Consider the following 24,951-nt stretch of genomic DNA (forward strand, 5'->3'; position numbering starts at 1 on the left):
TTAGGCTGCGGAATTATTTTTAATACCCATCATGCTACCAGTTAATCTTTTCTTGAATTCAATTTCAAATGGGAGCGTCATCATCAACTAAGCAGGAAGGAAAGAGATTCAGCAGTTTGAAATTAGTATTACTCCTTAAATATTTTGCTACTTCACCGTTTAATATAACCCCAAGACGTAGATTTCCCGTGATCTTTAACTTCCACATTGATGTCCTTCAAACGGTCGCGAATCTGATCACATATCGTAAAAAGTCTTCGATCCTTATTCTCCATAGCTTGCACTCTTATTGCGCTCCTAATCTGCACCATACTTTCCACTACATGTTCGATCGAATCACCGCTGCCATCATCGGAGCCCACTTTTCTATCTTCATCGAACTCTCTCAAACCGAGAAGCGTTAATTTCCCACGTACGTAGTTCGTCACGGCTTGCACCGTTCCGCTTCCCGAAGCTTTGACATCCGAATTTCCATCGCTTCTTTGGTTGATAGATTTGTTCACCGCCGTTGCCAGATCGCTCAAATTTGTTACCACGTTGGCGGTGTTGAAATCGTTCCGCAGAAAACCATCGATTTTCCCTTCAACCTCGATCATTTTCGCTTCAAGTGCACCCGAATCGACATCTGTCGCTGGCTTCACCCCATCTACATACGCTCTGCAATCACCGAAAAACGAACGGAACTTTTTCAGTACGCTCGTCGCCACCATCATGGACTCATCTCCAAATTCAATCACACTCCGGTAGTGTGACAGTAGACACAGCATTCGGAACTCGTCCGCCGAATACTTGGTCATCAACTCCCCAATGCTCACAGTATTCTTCAACGATTTGGACATCTTGTGCGTCTGACCTTCCAGATGCAGCTGGCCGGTATGGATCCAATAGTGGACCCAATCATTCACTCCGTGGTAGCAGCAGCTTTGCGCTTCCTCGTTTTCATGGTGGGGAAATCTTAAATCCAGCCCCCCTGCGTGGAAGTCCAACTGGCGGCCGAAGATCTGCGAGGCCAATGTCGAACACTCGATATGCCATCCGGGTCGACCGGGTCCGAAAGGAGACGGCCACGAGGGTTCACCCGGTTTGACGGCTTTCCAGAGAGCGAAGTCGGCCGCACTCTTTTTCGCCTCCGTTGTGGACACCTGTTCTGTAGGAATGTTCTGAAGTTTCCCATATTGAGGGTATTTGGCAGTTTCGAAGTAGACTGAACCGTCTGAAGATTTGTACGCGTAGTGTTTGGCGATAAGTTGTTCGATAAATGCAACTATGGAAGGTACGTGATCCGTGACCCGCAGTTTGATGTCCGGAGGACGAACGTTCAAAAGCTGTAGATCGCTCCAGAATTCTTGTTCGTAATGGCGTGCGATGTCGGTCCACGGTTTGCCCAGTTCGGCGGCCCGTCGTATAATTTTGTCATCAATGTCCGTTATGTTCATCGCGGTTACTAGTTTAAGGCCGAAATAATCTCCAAGAATGCGCTGGAGAATGTCCAGTCGGACGTAACAGCTGGCATGTCCGATGTGAGCCGAATCGTACACAGTCGGACCGCATGTGTAGAAAGATGTGATTCCTGCTGAAGATGGCAATTGTAGAGGAACTTTTTCTCGGTTTCGGCCGGAGTAGATTCGGATGCCCGGGTCCGGGGGAGGTACTTTGGTGCAGAGCGATCTTATGAGGCGAAGGTGGTGGATCATTATCTGGAATGAAAAGAAATTTGTTATTACACACTTTTCGCGAACTAGCTATTTAAATTGAAGATGATTGGCACATGCCACAAGCGTTCCAAGGTATACAAATTCGATTGCAATAAATTCAAAACAATAAATTCGAAAGTACTTCACCCTGCTTCAATCAATTTAAGGTCACGAACGAGGTTGATCTATTTGCCACCCGAATACTTGATTTCGAGCCAGCAAGCGTTGCACGTATCAGCCAATCAATTTCGCCGCAAAACCATGTTCAGACATTATCTTCCGCAGCTTTTCGTTTTTTGTTCGACCCCCACGAAAACCTGCCTGGTATTTGGCAACGCAAGATTCATCAACCAGTCATAGGTAAAGAACAGTATACAGTGTGAAGGCTCGGTCAACGTGGTCTCACTAGTGAAGAAAGGAATTGACATCAAAAGTACGAGCTTCACTTCGTTCAAAGTTGGGATTGACTCCAAGTTCCGAGAAGTCGCGCCTAATACTAATTCATAGTCTATAGGTCTTCTGTTTCGAGAAAAACTTTTTCACCAGGAGACAACGATAAAAGCATTTTAAGAGTTCCTCTTACTCAGTTGTGCCTACTGCAGCAAGCGTTCATCCTTATCGTCCTGGCCCTGAGTTTAGAATCGGATTAGGGGTCTCTCAACATACTATTCAAGCTAAATACATTTTTATTGACAAAATCCATCGCATGATGCCTATTAAAATTTCAGCATGGTCGATCAACTCTGCTGGTTGATCTCCTAGAATTATTCCAATCTTTCGACTCGTACCAAGCCAACGTCATCTCTGAGAGCATGGATCCGGAAGTTTATCCAAGTTTCAGCGAACACACAGGAACGCTGCACCTACAAGAATCAATAACCATCTATCTAACTTAACATTAAGTCTCTGCTATCTATTCATCCAATTCTCATCCGGGACGCTCATTGCGCACCAGCTGTCTGTGATGCCCCTACTCTATTCAACGCAATCGACCCATCTCTGCCAGCAGCCGTTTCGGCCCTGCGTGTGAGTTGGTAGACGGAGTCTTCCACACACCAATTTTTGTAAATGTGATTAGTCATCAGCTCTGTCTCCGTCCTAAAGTTTTCTTGCCTACAAGCATCACAAAGTACTTACAAACGTAATCATCAAGCGTCTACGAGGAAGCCCCTATTCCTTTCAACGCAGTTGAGATGACAGCGACCAGCAACCGTTCCGGTCCTACGTCTGATTTGGAAGATGGGGTCTTCCAAAATCCCATAACCGGCAAGTACACTCAGATATTTGTGTACACCCAGTATTTTGTGTATCTAAGAGCGTCCTAATTTCCAGTACTTCTCCATCCTCTTCAATTCTTCAATTCTGAATGCGTCAAAGACAAAGTACATGCTTGTGGGCGGAACCGAGCGCGACAGGGTCCGCCTGGGAAGCAGTGTTACGATAGACGGGGATACCTTCGAGGTGGTCGAGGAATTCGTCTACCTCGGATCCTTGCCAACGGCTGATAACAATGTTAGTCGTGAAATACGAAGGAGCATCATCTGTGGAAGTCGGGCCTACTACGGGCTCCACAAGAAACTGCGGTCAAAAAAGATTCGCCACCGCACCAAATGTGTCATGTACAAGACGCTGATAAGACCGGTTGTCCTCTACGGACATGAAACATGGACAATGCTCGAGGAGTACTTGCAAGCACTCGGAGTATTCGAGAGACGGGTGCTTAGGACCATCTTTGACGGTGTGCAAGAAGACGATGTAAGGCGGCGAAGAATGAACCACGAGCTCGCCCAGCTCTACGGCGAACCCAGTATCCAGAAGGTAGCTAAAGCCGGAAGGGTACGATGGGCAGGACATGTTGCAAGAATGCTGGACAGCAACCCTGCAAAGGTGGTGTTCGCTTCCGATCCGGCAAGTACGAGAAGGCGTGGAGCGCAGCGAGCGAGATGGGCAGACCAGGTGCAAAACGACTTAGCGAGCGTGGATGGAGAGATGCGGCATCGAACCGTGTATTGTGGCGTCAAATTGTTGATTCAGTGCTATCTGTTTAGATGTAGACTAAATAAATGAAATGATGTTAGAGTTGCGAATCGTAGCAAACAGAATCTATATGTAATGAAGAGAACGAATAAATTAGTCTTTAAACCGCCAATCAGTTCAGTCGAACTGTGTTTGTCTTCCTGTTCTGCCGTAATCCGAAGAAGTGACGTATGCGCCATTTTACAACATACATGTTTTCGATTTTTCTGTTAAAGAGTACGATGAATACTGCTCGTTAACACCATTTTTGGAAAATGGCGTATACGTTACTTTGCTAAATTACGGCAGTATTCCAATAGGTCAAGGCATACAAAAAACAAGGCAGGCTCATCACGTATGTAAACATTCAGTTTGAATGTGAACATGTGACGTCACTGCTATCTTCGCACAAGCTGGACCACGATGCTCTACGGTCGCAGCATGCTTACTTTTGTACTCCAACATGTGGCGATAAAATATGCGTCACATTCGAAGTGTCATTTTTCTAACGAGCCTACCTTGTTTTCTGTATACCGTGCCAATAGGTTATGGGCCCCAGTTACAGTAGGCCTTGCGTAATACAGAAATTTTCTCTGTCGTCGGTTTGGAAAGTTCAGGAAGAGTCATGGAAGCAAGCAAGATTTCGATCGTGAAACTGAATTATTCCAACTACTCCGTATGGAAGTTCAAGTCGGAAATGCTACTGACTCGAGAGGACTTGTGGAAGTGGAAGACTTGTGGAATTCCGCTCCGGAGCCGTTGACGGACGCATGAAAGGGTGGAGACTACAAAGCGAGAGTGACTATAGCACTGCTAGTTGAGGATCAGCAACATACCCTGCTACGAGATACGAAGACGGCTAAGGAGGCTTGGGAGAATCTCAAGAAACACCACGAGAAAACTTCCCTTTGATCGAAGGTTGCAGACCCAGACCCAAAGCTGTCGTGTGCTGGACTGGACCTTGGTGAGCCGTTAAAGCACAGACAAACAGACGTAACAGCTAGAACAACTTTTTGAAAAATCCATCACCCAATTACTTTATCACCATCTCGCGTGCACGTTGCACGAAATGTTATTTAGTACAACATCGTCAACAGAAGGCGCTAGTGTGAGATGTCAAATATAAAGGAAAATGATGCGCGCGCCTCTGTGAGTGAAACTCGCAAGCAGTTGACTTTAAAACGACCGTTGAGTTGATGGACGATGGGAATTTAATTAGTGTTACGTCTGTTTGTCTGTGGTTAAAGGTTGCGCTAGTACTAAGTGTGGGATATATGATTGATATACAAAGGAAAACAAATAAGCAAGTAAATAATATCAAAATTTGAGTTTTACTCATTATGTAAAATATTATTAGCAGTGTAAATGAAACCATATTATTTTTCTTGTCGAAATTAGATGCCATCCAGCATTCCATAATATTATCTAGTACACAAACCAACCAAATAAATTATAGCTATTATAGCATATTTGAATTTCAATATTTCAAATGCAATCATAGCAACCATGGAAGTTGGCACAAAGTACAACGTGGAGGTTTTCCGACATTCAGTGTTACATATTTGTTGCGGATGGTTTATTCGGAAGAGCCCAAAGCGAAGATGGAATCCAAGCGTCACCACACTAATACTTGTGACAGATATATGATGCGAAAATCACTGTACAACATAGAATCATATATCTGTCACCCAGAATCACGGTGGTATTACCCAAGCAATGATGATTCTACGCTGATACGTACCCTGCACTGCACCCGTTGTATACAACGTTACAGGTACAGTGCAAAGCAAATTTGAATGCAAACAATGCTAGTAACGCAAACAATGGCGCCATCTGGTTGCGGTCACTGCCCATCATTGACGTTAAAACATAATAAGAAAAATGTCTCTTTTCTTGTTGGAATATATGAAAGCGACCAATTAACGTGTTCGTCGGCGATATATTTTTATATTCCATTTTAATTCAAACTACTTATTTTAGAAATTTATATACCACATCATTTCACTAAATTTACTAAATGATTCGTTCAGTAGGCATATATTTATAAAAATATTGTAACTGTTTGTCCTGGTTATAATTGATGACCTTAAATTAAGGCGACCAGACGTCCCGCATTTTCGCCATTTGTCCCGCGCTGAAAAGAGTCCCTCGAAATGTCCCGCGTTTCACTTATTTCAAGATAATGTCCCGCTAAATAAAGAAATATGTTAAAAATAGCAGTAATTTAGTAAACGTTCTCCAAGAACTTATAAGATTTTGAAAATTTATTATATTTATTAATGGTTTTTGATCTTCGATTTTCGTCACATACAAAGCATCGCTCCAGAGGCTTGATGAGTAGTCTTTCACCCAACGCCACGGCCACACTCGCATGTGGTTTAAACAAATTTGTTTAGCTCTTCCTTACTCTGTTTGTTACTGATGATAATTGTATTTAAGATGTAAGAAATATAATTTGGACGCAGAAAAGAGGTTTCTCCAAGGGTTTCTCATATTGTCATCAACGTCATTTGTATCTTTCCGTCTCCCACAAAATTATAACTGTGGTAGTGCACCGCCGAGCGGCAGCACAAGCACTCGACACTTAAAACACGTGTTTGTTGATTTCCAATTTCATTTCATCCTAAACTCTAGCGAGTTTGAGGAATTTTGACAAGCCTGCTTTGGTGTATTCTAGGGATCCTAGGCAAATCCTCATGGACACGAGAACGAGGAAAGATGTTTATTTGGATACCTACTAAAAAAGCTGTAATAAAAAAAAGGGAAGGTTTGAACGTGCTATTGAGGAATATTTTACTCAATCTGCAACAATAACAATACTTTTGAAGTGAAGAACTGGAAACATTTCAAAATTCACAGAAATAATAAATTTTCGAGATTTTTCTGCTATACAGTCTGATTTATTGGAAAAATTTTCAATTTTGTCCAACGTTTCGGTATCAGGTTCGATGTCTTCTTCAGGGAAAAAATGTTTTTGCTCTGTGTAACGGAACGCCTATCATACTTAACAAAAAGCGATCATTTTTTTCTTCTGGAAGAAAACATCGAACCCGATGACGAAACGCTGGACAAAATTTAAAAATATGTTCTAATAAATCAGGCTGCATAGCCGAAAAATCTCGAAAATCAACACTACAGTAGAAGTAAACAACTAGAAATAATAATAAAAAAAACTCAATTCACCGAGTAATGATATTGCCTTTCTCGCATTTAGCCAAGACACCAACCTTATATGGTGCTAATATGGTTAAATGTACCATTTTCTTCATAACTTTTAAACACAACGGTCGATCGTTATAAAATTCAATAGTGATCAACAAGGCTTTGTCCCCTGTCGATTGGAACTTGTTGCGAGAAAATCGGTTAAGAATTACTATATGAAAAGTTGTCTAATGTTTTTCGTAGCTTTTGTGCACACACATACACACACACATACACACACACACACACACACACACACACACACACACACACACACACACACACACACACACACACACACACACACACACACACACACACACACACACACACACATACACACGGACAGACAAACATTTGCTCAGCTCGTCAAGCTGATTCGATTGGTATATAACACTTTGGGTCTCTGAGGCTTCTATAAAAGTTCGTTTTCGGAGTGAAATGATAGCCTTTCGGTACAACTTTGTTGTACGAGAAAGGCAAAAACCATTTTAATTCATCGAGTAGTGATGCTGCCTTTCTAGCATTTAGTCAAGACACCAACCTTATATGGGGCGTATGTGGTACGATGTACTATTTTCTTCATAACTTTTAAACACAACGGTCGATCGTTATCAAATTCAATAGTGTCTGTCTGTCCGTGTGTATGTGTCTGCACAAAAGCTAAGAAAAACATTAGACAACTTTCCATATAGTAATTCTTAGCCGGTTTTCTCGCAACAATTTTCATTCGACAGGGGGCGAAGCCTTGTTGATTACTATTGAATTTTAAAGCGATCGACCTTTGCGTTTGAAAGTTATAAAGAAAATGGTACATCGAACCATATCAACGCCATATAAGGTTGGTGTCTTGGCTAAATGCGAGAAAGGCAGTATCACCACTCGGTGAATTAAGTTGGGTTTTTTGTGTAGGCATTATGAGCAAATTTGAGCGCTCTGCCTAATTGCATAATTGCAAAACGAATAATACGATCACTTTGAATGTTAGTTAAATGAATCATGTAATCAATACAAATAAGTTTAGCCATCAGGAACTCGCACCGTTGTAAAAAGTTGAACAGAATCATTCACAACAGAGGTGGGATTGTGTGATTGATCCAGTGCCAAGTGAGTCCCAGAGGGGCTTATCAAATTTTAAAGTTTTGACTTTTTGAATAAGAACAAGGATTTAAAAAAAATTGTCCCGCGCTGGCACAAAATATATCTGGTCACATTACCTTAAATGATTTTCTTTTCTCGTTATCAGCTTTTTCAAATTCTGATTTTCAGACGAGTGTGGAACGCTGATCTTTTTTCTTAGTTTCTTGTAAATATTTCTTATAAAAAGGAAACATCAACATATTTTCTATTTATATTTGAACTAATTATTTCCTAACAATTAAATGAATATTTCATCGCCTACAAGAACACTTCTTAAGTGTTTTATATTTGATTATCGATCAAAAAGAATTAGAAAATTGATTTATGTAAGTAATACTTAACAGCACAGATATCTCCATCAATCCTTTTACTAGTTTTAACATAAAGTGTCCAGACTTCTCGGATTATGCAGAACTGTCCTGGATTCAGCCTGCTTGATCCGAATCAGTGACGGGAAATGTCATGGGACTGATATGTTAATAACTTTTTTCACAAGTTATTTACAATTGTATGTTTTATATAAAAATGTAGCCCTTAAAAGATCCTAAAACTTTTCTAATTGGTCATTGCTCTAAATCTGAAATTAACGGCGTTAGAGCCGAATTAGTATCAAATGACATTAATGTCATGACATTTCGTGACGTTTTTTAATTTCGATATCATGTCTTGCACTTTATATTTAGAACAATGATCTGTTTGACAAAGTTGTAGGATCCTTTAAGCATTACATGTCAATCAAAAAATCCAAAATGTAAATAACTTTTGAAAAAAGAAAAATATATTAAGCTCGTTTAGTGGAATGTATTAAACCGTCTAAGACAAATTAAGTACTGTCCATTTAATTCCACCAGTTAATTTTCGTTATCTTTGCAGATACGTATTTCGACCACAACTGTGTGGTCGTCTTCAGTGTCTTGTACTTGACTCGACTTGAAGAAAACAATCGCAACTTACACTATTTATACTACGCTAGGTACCTAAGCTGTTGGAATCAGGACACATCGAAGAAGAGGACATAATGGTATCATTCGACGTAGCGGCATTGTTCCCTAGCGTTCCAGTGAAAGATGCTCTGAATCTTCTAGAGGATTGGCTGCTAACACAAAGGACGGAAACAACATGGCGAGGAAAGGTGAAGATGTACCTAAATCTGGCAAGGCTATGCATGACGGAGAACTACTTCACATTTCGTGGCAACTACTACAAACAGACGAAAGGAGCACCGATGGGAAATCCGCTATCACCGTTTTTGTGCGAACTGTTCATGGCGAATCTGGAGAACAACCTACAAGAACAAGGAATACTACCCCAGAAGTGGTGGAGATACGTCGACGACATTTTCAGCATCATCAACCGAAAGGATCTACCCAGGATTTTGGAAGCGATAAACAACGTGCATAAGGACATCAAATTTACCTTCGAAGAGGAAAACGAAGGTAAACTACCTTTCTTGGATCTACTAGTCATCAGGGAAGCAAATACAACATTGAGCCTCGAAATCTACAGGAAGCCCACGAACACCATGAGAGTCATCCCATATACATCGAACCATTCGTACCAACATAAAATGGCAGCATTTTATCACATGATCCACAGGATGCAGACGATACCCCTGAGCGAAGAAGGAAAAACGAAGGAACTACAATACATCTTGGAAACAGCGAAGATCAACGGATACCAGGAGAGGACTATACGAGCGATCATCAACAAGAAGGAAAGGACCCTACGACGAAATGGACATACAACGCTGACACCGATAGAGGAGCCGCTGAAAAGAGTTTCGGTCCCATATGATAAACACATCACCAACCAGCTACGCCCTCGACTAAGGAAATTCGGCATCGATCTAGTATTCTCCAGTAGAAGCAACCAACTCAAGTCTCTATTGGGTTCAACGAAGGATAAAGTAGAAATGTTGAATAAGGCAGGCGTTTATAAGATAAGTTGTTCCCAATGTGAAAAAATCTATGTAGGCCAAACAAAAGATCATTAGATATAAGGTTCAAGGAACATATGGCGGAAGTGAGTAAGGCGAAAAGAGAAAACGATAAGGGATTACATTACGAATTTAGATCTAAGGTAGCAGAGCATGTGTATAAGGAAAATCACCCAATTACGGCATCAAATATTAAAATCTTAAGAATTGTCTCTTCCCCATGGAAACTCGATGTAGCTGAGAGTTTGGAAATCCACCGACAGGTACAAACAGCGCTGTTAAATAAGGATCAGGGAAATGGCAGCTCTTGGCTCTTCAAGTTTCTACCTAAACAATAAAGTAATTTACTGTATAGGTAAATAAAGTAGGCAAATAAGATTAGATTAGGTATCTAGCGTAGTATAAATAGTGTAAGTTGCGATTGTTTTCTTCAAGTCGAGTCAAGTACAAGACACTGAAGACGACCACACAGTTGTGGTCGAAATACGTATCTGCAAAGATAACGAAAATTAACTGGTGGAATTAAATGGACAGTACTTAATTCGTCTTAGACGGTTTTTGAAAAAAGTTATTAGCAAATTAGTAATAGCAATCATATGACTTTTTTTTTACATTTCCAATCACTAATCCGAATTGCCCGGAAAATGTCCCGCATTACCACATGATGAATCTGTAAATTCTGGATAAGCTATGGCATTGGTAAGAAATTGGATTAAAAAAATTCATCCAGATCCGAAAAAAGAAATCTGGGACACTCTAGAGGGTCTACTGAACTTGGAGAATGGAGGTTTAAATATTTTTGAGAATCTAGGCCATTTCGCCATTTCCGTATATGTACTGAAAAATCAACGAAAATTGAAATAATTTGTCAAACTCTGAATAACGCAGGAATCTAAGAAATTTGAAGTATTTGATTACCCGTGGGGATTTAAAGAATGTGGCAATATTAAGAACTTGTTTGATTTACGGAGTTAAACGTGTCTGAAGATATTCTGTAAAGTTAAGGTCATGGCAATGATCCAATCGAAGCTCTAGAATCTAAGAAAATGGGATATCAGAAAATGTGAGAAATCCTTTTGGAGTATCCTTAAATCAGCAAAGATCTACAAAGCCAGGGAAACGCCTTTAAAATCCGAAGAATGAAAAGTTCACAGTGATTGTTCAGATTGCACACTTAATTTTTTTTTCGAAATCACGATAATAAAGAATATAATAATAATTAATAAATACTTACATATTTTGTAAGACAACGGACAATGCCTGGTAGACTAGTTAAGAAAATTTTGCATATCGAAGAATTTCCACGATTAGAGCGGGAACCGTTTTTTATAGGGGTTTTTTTGGGCGTAAATAGGGGTTTTGCGATTTTTGTCCATCCATTTAACTGAAAAAAAAAGCTGACATATTGGTAAAATAATTTTTATAACGACAAATTAACTTTTTAGCAATTTTACAGATAGTAGTGTTTCTTTACATCAATCGAATATTCGCCAAGTGTGTTTTGAACAACAATAAAAATGTTTAAAATAATCAGTAAAAGGCCGGATTTTAACGAAGTATGTATTTACATTTTATTATTATATTTACAGATCATGTAAAAATGGAAAATAAATTTTTATTATTCTGTAAGAAAAATCTGTATGTAACGCTGATAATACAATAGTAACACAGCGAATGGTAAAAAATATGTGTGTCATCCTGCTGCTGTACGCGTACAACATGGTACGTGAATCACTGTACAGAAATCATATGTCTGTCGATAGTATAGAGCCTCCCCGATTCATTTGATACGCTGACAACGGCATTGGAGAACTGTTCTGATGACGAGCAGAAATTGCAACTGGTGAAAATAAAGCTTCCAGACGATGTTGGGAAATGAAGCAATGGTCTATCGGGTTCAGCACTGAAGGCAAGTTTTGCGAAGAAAAAGAAGCATATAGTGTGCCATTTTTGCAAGAAAAATTGTCACAGGCAAAAGGAATACAGGCTGTGTGTAAAGGATACGGAAGCGGAAAAACGCGGCTTGTATTGAATAATCGTCCGTAACATTTGCTCTGATGGCGGGTATATGCAGATTATGGTGAGCGGATCGTGGACTTCGGGCGTGGTCGCTCCCAACATGTGCGGCAAACAAGAATTTTTCAAAAATATGATTGAAAGCGCAGTGATATCCATTAGTTTGGCGGATGGAAAAAATGCAAAGGAAGGTGTTGGCTCAGGTGAACTGTTATGTTCCCACGACAACGGTAAACCTACGACGGTTACTCTTAGCAACCGGGGGTCTGATGTTTTGGTTGTGTTTTCGTAGTATAGATGCAGTCTCGTTTCTTCTGCTTGTCGTCTATCAGTCTGGAACGCACCTATCTTTTTCTTTCTCATGATTCTCCTTATGGCTGTCAGTGCAGAATTTTCAATGTTGGCTACGGAACGAGTAGTGGTGGAGCAGAGGAGCGACATCCAATTTTTTTTACTATGGATTTTGACAGATTTGCCTGTTCGTTCTTTTTTGGGGGATAAATTTATCCCCCAGTGTCAAATTACCCCAATACTGATTTATTTTGCAATAGTATGTGCGTGGATTTTGAATGTTTACGTTTTTACAGGAGAATATGATGCAAAACGCCCATACCACTCAATAATGCAACATGATACAATCATGAGAAAATAGAGAAAATATTAACGAATTATCAATTAAAACAATTTTACACTAGATTCCATGCTTAAAACTTAAGAATGTTCAACTTATTAGCTCAATGCTAGTTGCACAAGGTACTGTCTATGCCTTTGTTCGTTTTATATCATTTTCACCCTCGCAATTGTTTATGTTGCATTCGCAGTGCACTCGTATTGGTGATTCAGAAAAGATGTGACAAAGATGGCGTAGCTTGTCATCCCCGTGTGGTGGAGGTATACAAGTGTCAGTACCGTGTTAGCAACGTGCTCTATGTACCGTTTGTACCAGCCGGATGACACACAGCTATGCTTCTGGCTCCAGCATAAAATTCACGTTATTATTTTGCTGTGGGCGTTATTTTCTGATACAATATTGTTACCAAATATTCAAATATGTTTTGCACCGTACTAACCGTGTTGTGTTGAACGAGTGTCTTATTACAATTAAATTGAAAATCGAATACATTTTTCACGGCACGGAATACGTGGTACATAACGATAATAGTAATAAATTTATTCAAATCACTTAACAACAATTACTCCATCACAGAAAATTAGTCCTGAAATGATGTTTTTGTTTACTAATTTTGAATTGTCAGTGGGGCCCACCGCGCGCTAACCCCAGAGATGTTAGCCACTAGGGATCCTAAATTCAGAGATATGCGAAAGCGGCCATCTTGAGCCAATCGAGCATTGAGAACTGTCAAAATCTGAGCCAAATGAACATCGTTATTGTTGCAGATCGAAAGGTATTGCGATTTTGGTGAAATAAATTTTATGAAAAGTTTTACCGAATAAACAATTTGTTTTGCTTTCGTAAGTAAAAGAAGTCTAGTTGATGCCTTATATCGTGTTCATTCGTATTGCTCTTTAATTTTAGCGAAAATAAACTGCTAGAGGATAGACAAAATAATCACAAAGTGTCTTCAAATGTAAAGTCATGTGCAAGCCTAAACATTTTTCACTGCGGCAAGTGCTGGCAGCGTTTGTTTACGAAAGTAACAGCGTTGCTAAATCGTCTGGAAATGTATTCGCACATCTCTTAATATAGGATCCCTATTAGCCACCATTTTTTCCCATAGAGGTTGCTAAGCCCGGTGTGAAAATTACGAAAAAACAGGTAACCATTTTATTATCATTGGGGTTCTTCCGCAGAACTCGATGAAAACAACAACAAACAAACTTCAACTCAGTCATCCCACCTGGTGAAATTTAATAAATTTGAAGCCCTGTGACGGGAAATGCAGGTTCGTGAACAATTGCACCATCTGGGTCAACTGTTCTGACGGCTTTTTGTTATTATTTTCATCGAGTTTGGAATCAGCTGGGCCAGCCGATGTGAGCTGTCAGCAATCTCAATTGGAGAGATAGGCGATGACAGTAGGGTGGTTTGTACCAAGCTTGGAAAACAATATCCTTTCTAGCACTAGTATTACACTAGTATTGAGCATTTCGCACAAACTCGTAGGTGGTAGGGTATCTGTTCCCATATTAATAACAGCCCGTATATTAATCCCAACCGTCGATGAACCAAATAAAAAATCAATGTATTTACAATTTCTCACATTGTACGTACACAATAATGGATGGAACACATTCTTGAATGTTTAGAATATTATTCAAGATTTTGTTTGAGTAATGTTTTAATACACAAGAATCAAATTATTAAAAGATAAAATTATAAAGCACTTTTATTTTCATTTTCTTACCTCTGAACTGATGCACTGCTCGATTGCTACTAGCAGATTCATCTGTTTTCACGACGTTGTTTTCCACTCAATTTCAAGCTAAAACAATTCTATCCCTTTAAAATTCACTTCACAGCACATAAAGCACATCACATTTTCACTATGAATATAATTATATTTTAAAAACCAACGCGATTTCCTATAGTTTGATATAGGTTTATTTCGAACAACGTCTAAATTATCCTTGTCCGTATTCCAAACTGTTTACATGGCTTGCAGTACTCTCAAGGGTTGCCGACCTAGATTTTTATTTCAAAGCGCTTGAATGAACTTTCACTGTGAAATTCAACTCTTATGTTTGTAAAATAAATTATATCGAAAAGATAAATTATGATGATGATGATGATGATGATACTACCATCTATTGTAGCAAGGCACCTGCCGATAGCACTGGCCATATCTGATAAATGATTTGATCATGATTATACTACTGTTTGTATTTCATCAGACTCCTGTATGAAGGGCCAAAAATGGGTGGGGTGGTTCCATAAGCAGAGACACTTATGCGAATCCACGGGATGTATAGAGAATCTCCTTCCAGAAGAAAGTTCGTACATACAATAATATAATCTAGCCCTCGATTCCCAGATTGACCCAATAGATGGGGAGAAGAGCCCGCCCTTTATCCACGAGATGTTAACAATAGGAAGTTGGCGATTCCACTCTTCCTATCCAAATCGCTTCAATCGGGTGCCCTGATGGTTTTTTTATGGTATATAATCATATAGTTTCAATATAATGTGGTAAATATATATAATGGAATTCTCTCACCAAGTTTCGGTTCGATGTCCTGGATGAGAAAGTACCTTTCTTCTACGCCAGCTAGTTTTAGCTTTATGTCTTCAGAGATAGAAAACCAATAGCTCTTCAAGAGATGTTCTGGTTTAGATCGGGGAATATGGTTCAAAGATCGAGAAATAGACTTCTTGATTTCTGAAAAGAAGAAATCAGGCAGTATCATACATAATAACATAATTGTTTTGATTAATATGAATATGTATTCTGACTTTTTTCCTTTCTCATACAACGAACTTTTTTTTCAAAAACATTTTTTTATATTGTTGTAATCAAAGGGTTTATAAACGTGATAAGTATAAAATAACTATATTTTGGACTGTGGTGGACTAGAGGCCTGAATAAGAGAAACGCGGATAGAAAATATGACTCTGCCAACACTGCATTCAATTTTCTTCATCAAAGAGCAACACATGAAAAGGAAGAAATGGTTTATGTAGATAAAATCTCACAATCCGCTATTTAATGTGTCCACATCACATGACAAACGAATCCAATAAACAATGCAATTTCTATAAATGACTTGCATATATTATTGCAAACAAATGTAAAATGCATTCAAATTTGTTTATTTAAAAATGGCATAAAAACAAATTTAGTCGTTTTCAGTATTTGAGCCAACATTTTGGCTGCTTGACAGGTCTCCCGCTCGATTGGTTGCTGTTTTTTGACGGTTCGATTGGCGGCACATGCCTATCCGCATTTCTCTTATTCAGGCCTCTATGGTGGACTGGTTATTCCACAAAAATTGACAATAACTCTGCAGAGATCTAATAGGTGGAAGAATGCGTGACGTGCATTACGTTTAAAATACATTTCTTCTCTAAACATAATATGAAATGACAACATATGAAAAGTATTTGCTTATATGTGAACCGTTTGTTTAAGAAACTGCATATCCATAATTGAAACAGATTTTTCGACCGTGATTTATAATGAATTATTTGATTATCGGCTTTATCGTCAGTTCTACTCAAAGTATGAGGGAGTAGATAATTGAAAGATAATTGAAAAACAACAGATTGAAAACCGTTCGCTAGGGCGCGAACAAGTATGAAACGATAGAGTGTGAAAGGGAGGAAGGAAGACCATCTATTGAACAGCACACAATCGAAGCGTGAATCAGAACTGACGCCGATAATCAAATCATGAAACTGCATATGTGACATTTTTGGGCAAAATGAGAATTTTAAATATTTTAAGTCCAAAACTACGTATTCTGGCAAAAAAAAAAACATAAGAAAATAGTTTAGTTTAGTTCAAGCAACGTTTACATAGGAATAAAATAATACTACAAATGAAAAGTATGAATAGAAATGAAATTATACTCAATGAACTCCAAGGACACACAGCTACCCGAATAAAAAAGTCCAATAGAATTACAATAGAAATTATTGTAACAATACGATAAATTTAATTGTTATTACAATAATATCTATTGTTGCTCACAATAGAATAACAATTAAGAATATTGTTTTCCACCATAAATCCTATTGTAAATGGCAGTTTTACAATAGAAAATAGGGGTTGTTAGTTACCGTAACAATAAAAAAATCGTTTTTTTCTCGAACAAATTTTTTCAATTACAATAGAATTTATTGTAATTTTGTTGTCAAAATGTTTCTGTCAATAGATTTTATTGTACGTTAATTGGAACAACAATAATGCAATTTAATTGGTACAATAGAAGAACAATAGAATTGAATGTTCATAAATAAAATGTATTGTACTTTTATGATATTTTAATGTAATCCTATTGTAATTTCTATTCGGGTAGGGCACGAAAATTAGATTTTGTTACTTGGCACGGCAATTGGAAATCTGAGCCGAAGATTCCGCATGGTTCAAACACCCCAACTTGAATTCAAATAGGTACATCTATGGGAACGGTCCGCTTCTAGTCCAAAAAAGGCTATTAAAAGAAAATCCTGTCACCAAACACTGGTCTTCGAGTGGATTCCGATTAGGAAAAGTTTTTCTTATTCCAGTATCGGATATGATTCATTCCAGATGTGGCACCGATTTCAGCAATTTGATGTCATTTGTTGGCTGTCAATTTTCATCCACAAAAATCGCCAAAATTAAATTGCAGGACAAAAATCTGTCAACAAAATTATATCGAAAAGATAAATTATGACATACACAAAATTGAACTGATAAGATGGAAAACTGCAACAAAAACAGCAATTTTGTAATTATATTGTGTTCAAATACAAAACATTGAAGAATTCGGCATCACTGCAATCATATCGTTACGTATACACAGAAGTAATAGTGTGCGTATTTTATGTTGGAAACAGTATTATTGATATACACGGAAGAAATAAACTACCCAATAGTGAGTTTAATTCACCCAACCTCGAACATCCGTACGGGAAGCCAAAATTGAGTAAGTAGGGTCGAAGTAGTTTGCCTTTACTCCCATGTTAAAAAAGTACCCAACGGAAAATTTATTGACCCAAATTTAAGTTTAATTCACTCAATTTCGACCTCAGGTAATAAAACTCAAAATTGGCTTCCCGTATTGAACTGGCGTCGTTGGATTGTTTGGCTCTTTTGTTTTTGACAACAAAAGAAAGAGTGGATGAAAGAGAAGAGAAAAAATAACTCAAAAGTAAGTTTAAAAATACTCAATTTTGGGTACTTTTTTTCTTCCGTGTAGGTACAGGCATAGGATTAACTGTTTTTGAATGTTATTGAAATAGGTGCATGGCAGTGATGATGTTTTTTTAGCTAAATACTTCTATAATGTGATAATAATTTCATTTTTGAAGTTATCAAATTGTTTTCAATTAAAAATTACATGAGCCGAGCATAATTATTCTCATGTTTCTTGATTATTGGGTGGGAAATCAATGCATTTCATATGCACATTGCCTTATTGTTATTAATATAGGAACAGATACCCTACAATCCAAGTCTATTGTATGAGAGTAGCATCACTTTCATGCGTTACCACATATATTGATTTGGGACTAATCACTATCTCTTAGATGGATTAGACTCTCCAATAGTCGAGATTTGTCCTGGCCACGTCCTTGCGAATGCCAAGGAAGGAGAAGGATGATTAGATGGACACCTACATAAAAAAGATGCAAAGAACTCTACGACCTCTCATTAGGTGCCACGGGAGGTTTTGGGATTGTGTGGAAGGTTAAAATAGTAGGAATCGTTTTGGTAGTACTTGAAACACAGAAATAACTAAGATAGAAATACAAAGCACGAAATTGACGAGCCTGGAATTGAACCCACGACCTCCTGCTTATAAGGCAGAAGCAGTAGCCACTAGACCGCCGAGCTCGTCAGCTTGGAAATCAATCTCCTTTCTGTATCGAAATGAGTGAATTATGCTACTGCTGTGATGTTCGATGAAGTCGGGTGCAGAATTCTTGTTGGATGTTAAAAAACAGTGATTTCATGCACACGTCCGTCACCACTAGATGGCAACAGCGCGGCTTCGTCAAAGCGAATATATTCACACATCAGCGTGTCAATCGACGAGCAGCATGCCATGACTTTGCCTCTCCTAGTCAGACCTCGCTGTCATAACTTCGTTCCAGTCATTTAGGCAAATTTGAGGCCACACACCCACTTTTGACACTTACGGCACTGAGTGGGGTTTTGGAAATTTCCCCCAAGCCTGCGGAAATGTTCCCATACAACACGGATATGGGACATAATACAGACCTTTTCCAAACTTACCAAACTAATCACTTTTGTTAAAGTGAACTAAATAAAATTCTTGAGAAATACCCATCTGAGAAGTACCAGAGCGAGATTTCTTTTTCACACTGAAAAAAACTATGTAGTAACAGTAACTATTCACTCGCGTTTAATTTTACTATGGCCATGTGCCACAATGTAGTAGTAAAATCAACTATAATTCTATTTATTCTCAACCACAGCGAAGGTTACTGCACCGGTACTAGAACACCCGTAGTAAATCTAAACATACAATTCAGTTCCCGCTAGCCTCACTGCGATTTGTGATTTTAGTTGCTTTTAGTTGCCACTTTACGGCATCTCCATTAAACTAGAAACTGGTATGTTCCGTAAATTCCTCTTCCTCTAGCAATTAACCAAATAATGAACATGGTTTCTATACATTTGCCCCAAACATATTGACCCTTGTTAAAAGGTTCCTGCGGATTTTGTCCCAGAAAAAAATAAGCAAGATTCACCCGAAGAAGCCGTAGATAAATAATGTTGGTACGTATTCCAAGTAACAGGTTATTTCACAATATAACTGTATCGCACATTTATTCATATTTCAGAGCCGAATAACCCGAGAATAACCATCCTGCTCATCAAACAGAAACATATTTTCATCAATTGTTTCTTTATTGTACCATCGGGGAAGAAATATCCGAGGAAATATCCCATGACAATGTATGTTTGGCGAGGAATTTCCGCGATTTTTTTCTTGCGTTACTAATCCTTAGCATGGAGTCTATTATTATTACTCAATAAGAAATATGTTTAAATAAAGATTGATTGTCCTATATTTCTCCTGCTGAAACATCACGCAAAAATCGGAATCACAAATAAACGATTACACAGAAATTATTTCTACCGTTCATAGTAATATGAAACCACAACCCATGGTAAATTTTACTTTGTTCGTGTGCCCATGACGTGAACATATTTCATTCTACTACTTCCCAATTTTGGAAACGGCATGGTAAAATCAACCGCTGTTGCAGTAGTTTCAAAAGCATTTTGCGTTCTGCAGAAATCAAGTGGTAAAATGTTTTTGACATCACCCTTGATATAGTATGCGTTACTATGTCGCTTCTTTCAGTGCATCTTAATTAGGGTAGAATACGGCATTGGCAGGGTGCGACAGTTGTTGGCACCCTCAACAAAATTTGCGTTTTCCAGCAAACATACTCTATTTATGAACATAATTTTGATTCAATCACACAATTTCAAGTCTAAGCTTTCATTTGAATAAGTTGTTTGTGTAAAAGTAGCAAGATTTGATATGTTAATCACCGAAACAAATTTGCACCTACGAAATCCTTGCCATTATTGCATTGCCAAAGAAAGCAGCGCACGAAAAGCAAACTGTTACTTACTTTTTTGGATCGCCTGTTTCTCCTCTTTATTGCGTATGACACGACAAATTAAGTACGTAAACTACTTTTTACACTTTATCACCACTTAATTATCACCACAAAGAGCAAATTTATACAATATTTGCTTTAAGTTTCACTAAATAAAATTGGGACTGTTCGTTTTCTTTGACAGCAGCACACTTCGGAATAGAGCGAGAGAATGTGTCTGTGAGCATATCAAACACACGCTAAAAAGATACGCTAAAAAGATATTGATTTAAAAAAAAATGGTAAAATACAACTGCTTCAGATTTTTTACGCAGACCATGAATTCTATCAAAAGTGATAGTAACACCGTAGTATGTTAACCCTTATGTGGCTGACAGGACCGTTTTCCTTTTGCAACTTCAATACCTTCCAAGCTCATCAAAAAAATCATAACCATTCCCGTTCCTACTTAGACGATCCCCACCAATGTGTATCCAAATGAGTGTCTAGAATAGGAACGAAATGCGTTCATATTTTATTTATGCACTTGTTCTCGCACCGGTTGTTTCTATCAAGGTTGTTGAAGTGCAATCATGCTTCGCACCGGTGGTGAATATCCGGTTGCTATTGAGGCAAACACGGAAAAAAATAAAATCAGGAAAAAAATATTATTTATTTTCAGATATTTCAAAACGCGCTCCAACTTTTGTAATATAAATATGTGCGTAATACATTTTGTGATTATCAGATTAGCTAGACACACATCTGCTAGGTGGCGCTAGCTTATATGCAATAATTTAGTGAGGTGGATATCTCGAGATCTATAAGACTTAGAAAGATTTTGTCTTCTACAACGTTGTTCGTGTAACCATAACATTTATGATGGAGACTAGTTTAGTTTGGAATTCATACGCATAGCGGCGCTAGTATATGAGAAATAACATGTTAGGTTAAATATTTCTAAATCCGTTAGAGTTAGAAAGTGGCCATCTTCTACAAAGTTATCCGAATTATCTGTTAGGTTGGTTATTATGTAAGATTTAAAAGGAGTCAAAACCAGAAGTTTAGTTTGAAACCGCAATACTCGTTGGCGCTCGAGTTGAGTCGAATCGAGTCAAGTACGAGACACTGAAGATGGTCTTACTGTAGTATCTGTCAAAGGTACAACCAAGTGGTGGAATTAAATGGAATTGTACGAACTCGTCTTATGGCAAGTTACTTTGTAGAATACGGCAATATTCTGAAAATTCCAGATTTTGAGATATTTGACCTATCAGTTTATTTTTTATACACTAGCGCCGCTAAGCGATTGTGTTTAAAACTAAACTTGCTAGCATCATGACGGTTTTCACCATCCGAACAACTTTGTGGAATACGACAATATTCAAAAAAAATCAGTTTTCGAAATATCTAACCTAGCAGGTTATTTCTTATACACCAAGCGGTTATATCTTAATCTAAACCTGCGTTGGTCATAATGGTTTTGACCACCCGAACAACTTTGTAGAAGGCGGCAATATTCTAAAAATTACATATTTTGAGATACCTGACCTATCAGGTTATTTCCAATACACTAGCGCCGCCAAGCGGTTGTATTATTAACTAAACTTGCTTTCGTCATGATGGTTTTAATCATCCGAACAATTTTGTAGAAGACGGCAATATTCTTAAGATTTCAACTATCGAAAACCTTTTAGGTTATTTCCAATTCACTAGCGCCGCCAAGCGGTTGTATTTCAAATTAAACTTGTTTTCATCATGATGGTTTTGACCACCCGAACAACTTTGTAGAAGACGCCAATATTCTAAAAATTCCAGATTTCGAGATATCTAACCTATCAGGTTATTTCATATGCGCTAGCGCCGCCAATCAGTTGAAATCCAAACTAAACTGACCTCCATCACAATGGTTTTGATGATTAATACCCGAACAATTTTTCAGCAGACGGCAGATTTTTTATTTATGGGTTACTTTATATTTCCGTGTGATGGTTTGGCAACGGTTGGAGCGGGTCGCCAAATTTGCCAACTCGCTATTCACCGAAGGTTGCGTTTACATTTCCCAAACCCGTTTACCAACGACCGGTGCGCGTTCGCGTCATGATAGAGGTTGCTAGTTTGGCTTTATTTACGCACTGGTGGGCATCGTCTTAGCGCATTTCAACCATAAATAATTGCCTACTTTTAGGGTATTATCTATTATTCAACCGTGTGAAACAAACATATCATGAAAAGACCGCAAAGAGCAAGTTGTATATTTGAAACTGGTTGCTAGACTTTTACGTACGACTCTAAGGCATTACAAAAGACAAAATATGTAAATCTTGGCAGCGGACAAAAAGCATATAAAATGGCCAACATTTTTCAAATAGGTTGAAAATGGTAAAAGTTATGAAAATGTCAATATCTGAATACACTAGTACCCTATCTGCCATTCACGTCTGTTTTTTGTTGGCCGCATAAGGGTTAAATTTGTTTTACAATGTGTTTAAATGCTTTTGCCTATCTGTCTACATGACATTAAATTGATGCCAAGGCTAAAAATTCATGTTTTGTTTTAAGCCAGTTTTGATAAATAATAAAGTTTGTTCCAAAATTGAGTGAAGCGAGATGAGCGTGCGGCCGATTAATATGAATGAATTTTACTACTGGAGGATATAAACAACCAGCATTTTGCACCAATACATTACCAGTTTTCTACTTCCATGTCTAGTTGCTAAAGGGAGCAAACTCATTGCTGATAATAGAAATTGCTATGCCAATAGAAGAAACGTTGACCTGTTACTTTATATTTAATTTACTGAGTTTGTGGTTAAAGCTGCTATATTTAGTGAACACCAGTCATCAAAGAAAGAGCATACAAATGTATACCAGTTAAACTGTACCTGTGTTTTAGTGTAATTATTCATTATTTTTGTCATTCAATTTGGCGAATGTCTTAGACTGCCAAGAATAGGTATTTTCCCCTACATTTCAATTTGTTTAAATAGCTGGGCGAAAAAATATGGTCCTCAACGGAAAATGAGCGAGAACAAACGGCTTCTCGGAGAGTACTGCCAATACTGCCTATCCAATACTGTTTTTTCACGACTTATAATGATTCATAGAGGTTTTTGCCTATCTAGTTGTTTGGAGAGTTATTTATGCAAACCCTGCGTACTCCACACACCCCAGAATCATTTTGTTTTCGACAGAAACGACGCGTAGGTACCACAATTGGCGGAATCCTTTGCTTTTTCGCATGGATCGAATCACCTGTGCTAGAGGTAGATTCGATTTGCTCAATTTCGTCATGAATCAAATCGTACTGATTGCTCAGTTCGATGGCACAAGACAGCTTCCTTCTATTTTTTCCACGCTTTGGCAGGACGGTCTTGAAACCTTGTTTCTTAGAAGGAAGTGGAGAATTCAGAGACTCACCCTTCCTCTTGTTTTTATTAATGCTGAGCCTGGAAACGTGACATTCTAAGAGGTTTTTTTTCCAGAACGGTGTCCTTGCAGGATTACCACCGCTTGTCGGAATTTTATTTCCGCAAACGGGTCCAACGTAAAACGAAGGCACGGGTCCAAGCAAAGATTGTAACGGGATCAGTAGGTACACACAGCGCTGAGAAGCACTGTTGAAATTAAAATAGCTTCATGTAGTATTAAAAGCTTTCCTCAGCAAAGAGAGAAAAGAATCGCAAAGTATGAAAGCACGATGCGGTCTATTGAGGCAAAACTAGGGATCCTATATTAAGAGATGTGCGAATACATTTCCAGACGATTTAGCAACGCTGTTACTTTCGTAAACAAACGCTGCCAGCACTTGCCGCAGTGAAAAATGTTTAGGCTTGCACATGACTTTACATTTGAAGACACTTTGTGATTATTTTGTCTATCCTCTAGCAGTTTATTTTTGCTAAAATTGAAGAGCAATACGAATGAACACGATATAAGGCATCAACTAGACTTCTTTTACTTACGAAAGCAAAACAAATTGTTTATTCGGTAAAACTTTTCATAAAATTTATTTCACCAAAATCGCAATACCTTTCGATCTGCAACAATAACGATGTTCATTTGGCTCAGATTTTGACAGTTCTCAATGCTCGATTGGCTCAAGATGGCCGCTTTCGCATATCTCTGAATTTAGGATCCCTAGGCAAAACATAATGAAGCAAAATCAAGGGCGATCTTTTGCAAGCAACCATTGACTGTCTAATAATAGATAGTAGAATCTAATCTATATTACACTATCTATACTGTCTAACACAATTCTGGACATCAACACACCTGGCGTAACCTCCGATTGCATTCGTTCCTCAACCTTCCTGCAGTCAGAACTATGAGCTAATAGTCGCGAAATGGTTTATTGGGAAGCATAAGTATTAAATACAAACTAATAAGGCTTTGGCCAGCTAGTGTACTATACACACTTATGGAAAACTTATGTCCTATATTCGCTATGTTCAACAAACAAAATCAAAATAATCTCTTGGTAGGCACACTTACCCTAAAATTAGATTATCCAATCGAGTAAAATATTTCTCATTAGATTTCACTGAAATAACCTATTTCATAAGATATGACCCAATTTACAGCACACAGATAAAAATTGATCAAAAACTTAATTCAAAATATTACTAAACAGCAAAACATCAATTTTAGCTACACCGAATCTGAGAGCATCTGCACTGCACGAACTTCACCGGCCGAACAGC

At 38.3% G+C, this 24,951-nt stretch overlaps 1 protein-coding gene across 4 annotated transcripts; it reads right to left on the reverse strand.

Moving 5' to 3' along the window:
- Positions 1 to 24,849, reverse strand: LOC134225648 (probable cysteine--tRNA ligase, mitochondrial). Of its 4 annotated transcripts, none has more exons than XM_062705902.1 (2): positions 24,743 to 24,849; positions 1 to 1,697 (listed from the first exon to the last, which is right to left on the reverse strand). In XM_062705902.1, the coding sequence occupies exon 2, from the start codon at positions 1,692 to 1,694 to the stop codon at positions 153 to 155; it is 1,542 nt and encodes a 513-aa protein (XP_062561886.1). In that variant the 5' UTR covers positions 1,695 to 1,697; positions 24,743 to 24,849; the 3' UTR covers positions 1 to 152. The 4 variants fall into 4 exon arrangements, with proteins under 4 accessions (XP_062561886.1, XP_062561888.1, XP_062561887.1 ...); XM_062705904.1 differs by lacking the exon at positions 24,743 to 24,849 and adding an exon at positions 24,524 to 24,542; XM_062705903.1 differs by lacking the exon at positions 24,743 to 24,849 and adding an exon at positions 20,282 to 20,301.
- Positions 24,850 to 24,951: the final 102 nt, after the last annotated feature.

The sequence above is a fragment of the Armigeres subalbatus genome, chromosome 3 (genome assembly GCF_024139115.2).
Source record: "Armigeres subalbatus isolate Guangzhou_Male chromosome 3, GZ_Asu_2, whole genome shotgun sequence".
In the NCBI taxonomy this organism is placed as follows: Eukaryota; Metazoa; Arthropoda; class Insecta; order Diptera; family Culicidae; genus Armigeres; species Armigeres subalbatus.

Excerpts from the sequence above, each read along its gene's own strand:
- LOC134225648 (XM_062705901.1), bottom strand. The coding sequence starts at position 14,411 with ATGAATCTGCTAGTAGCAATCGAGCAGTGCATCAGTTCAGAG. Across the intron at positions 1,698-14,369 it reads AGCAGTGCATCAGTTCAGAG|ATAATGATCCACCACCTTCG; the intron begins GTAAGAAAATGA and ends TTTTCATTCCAG.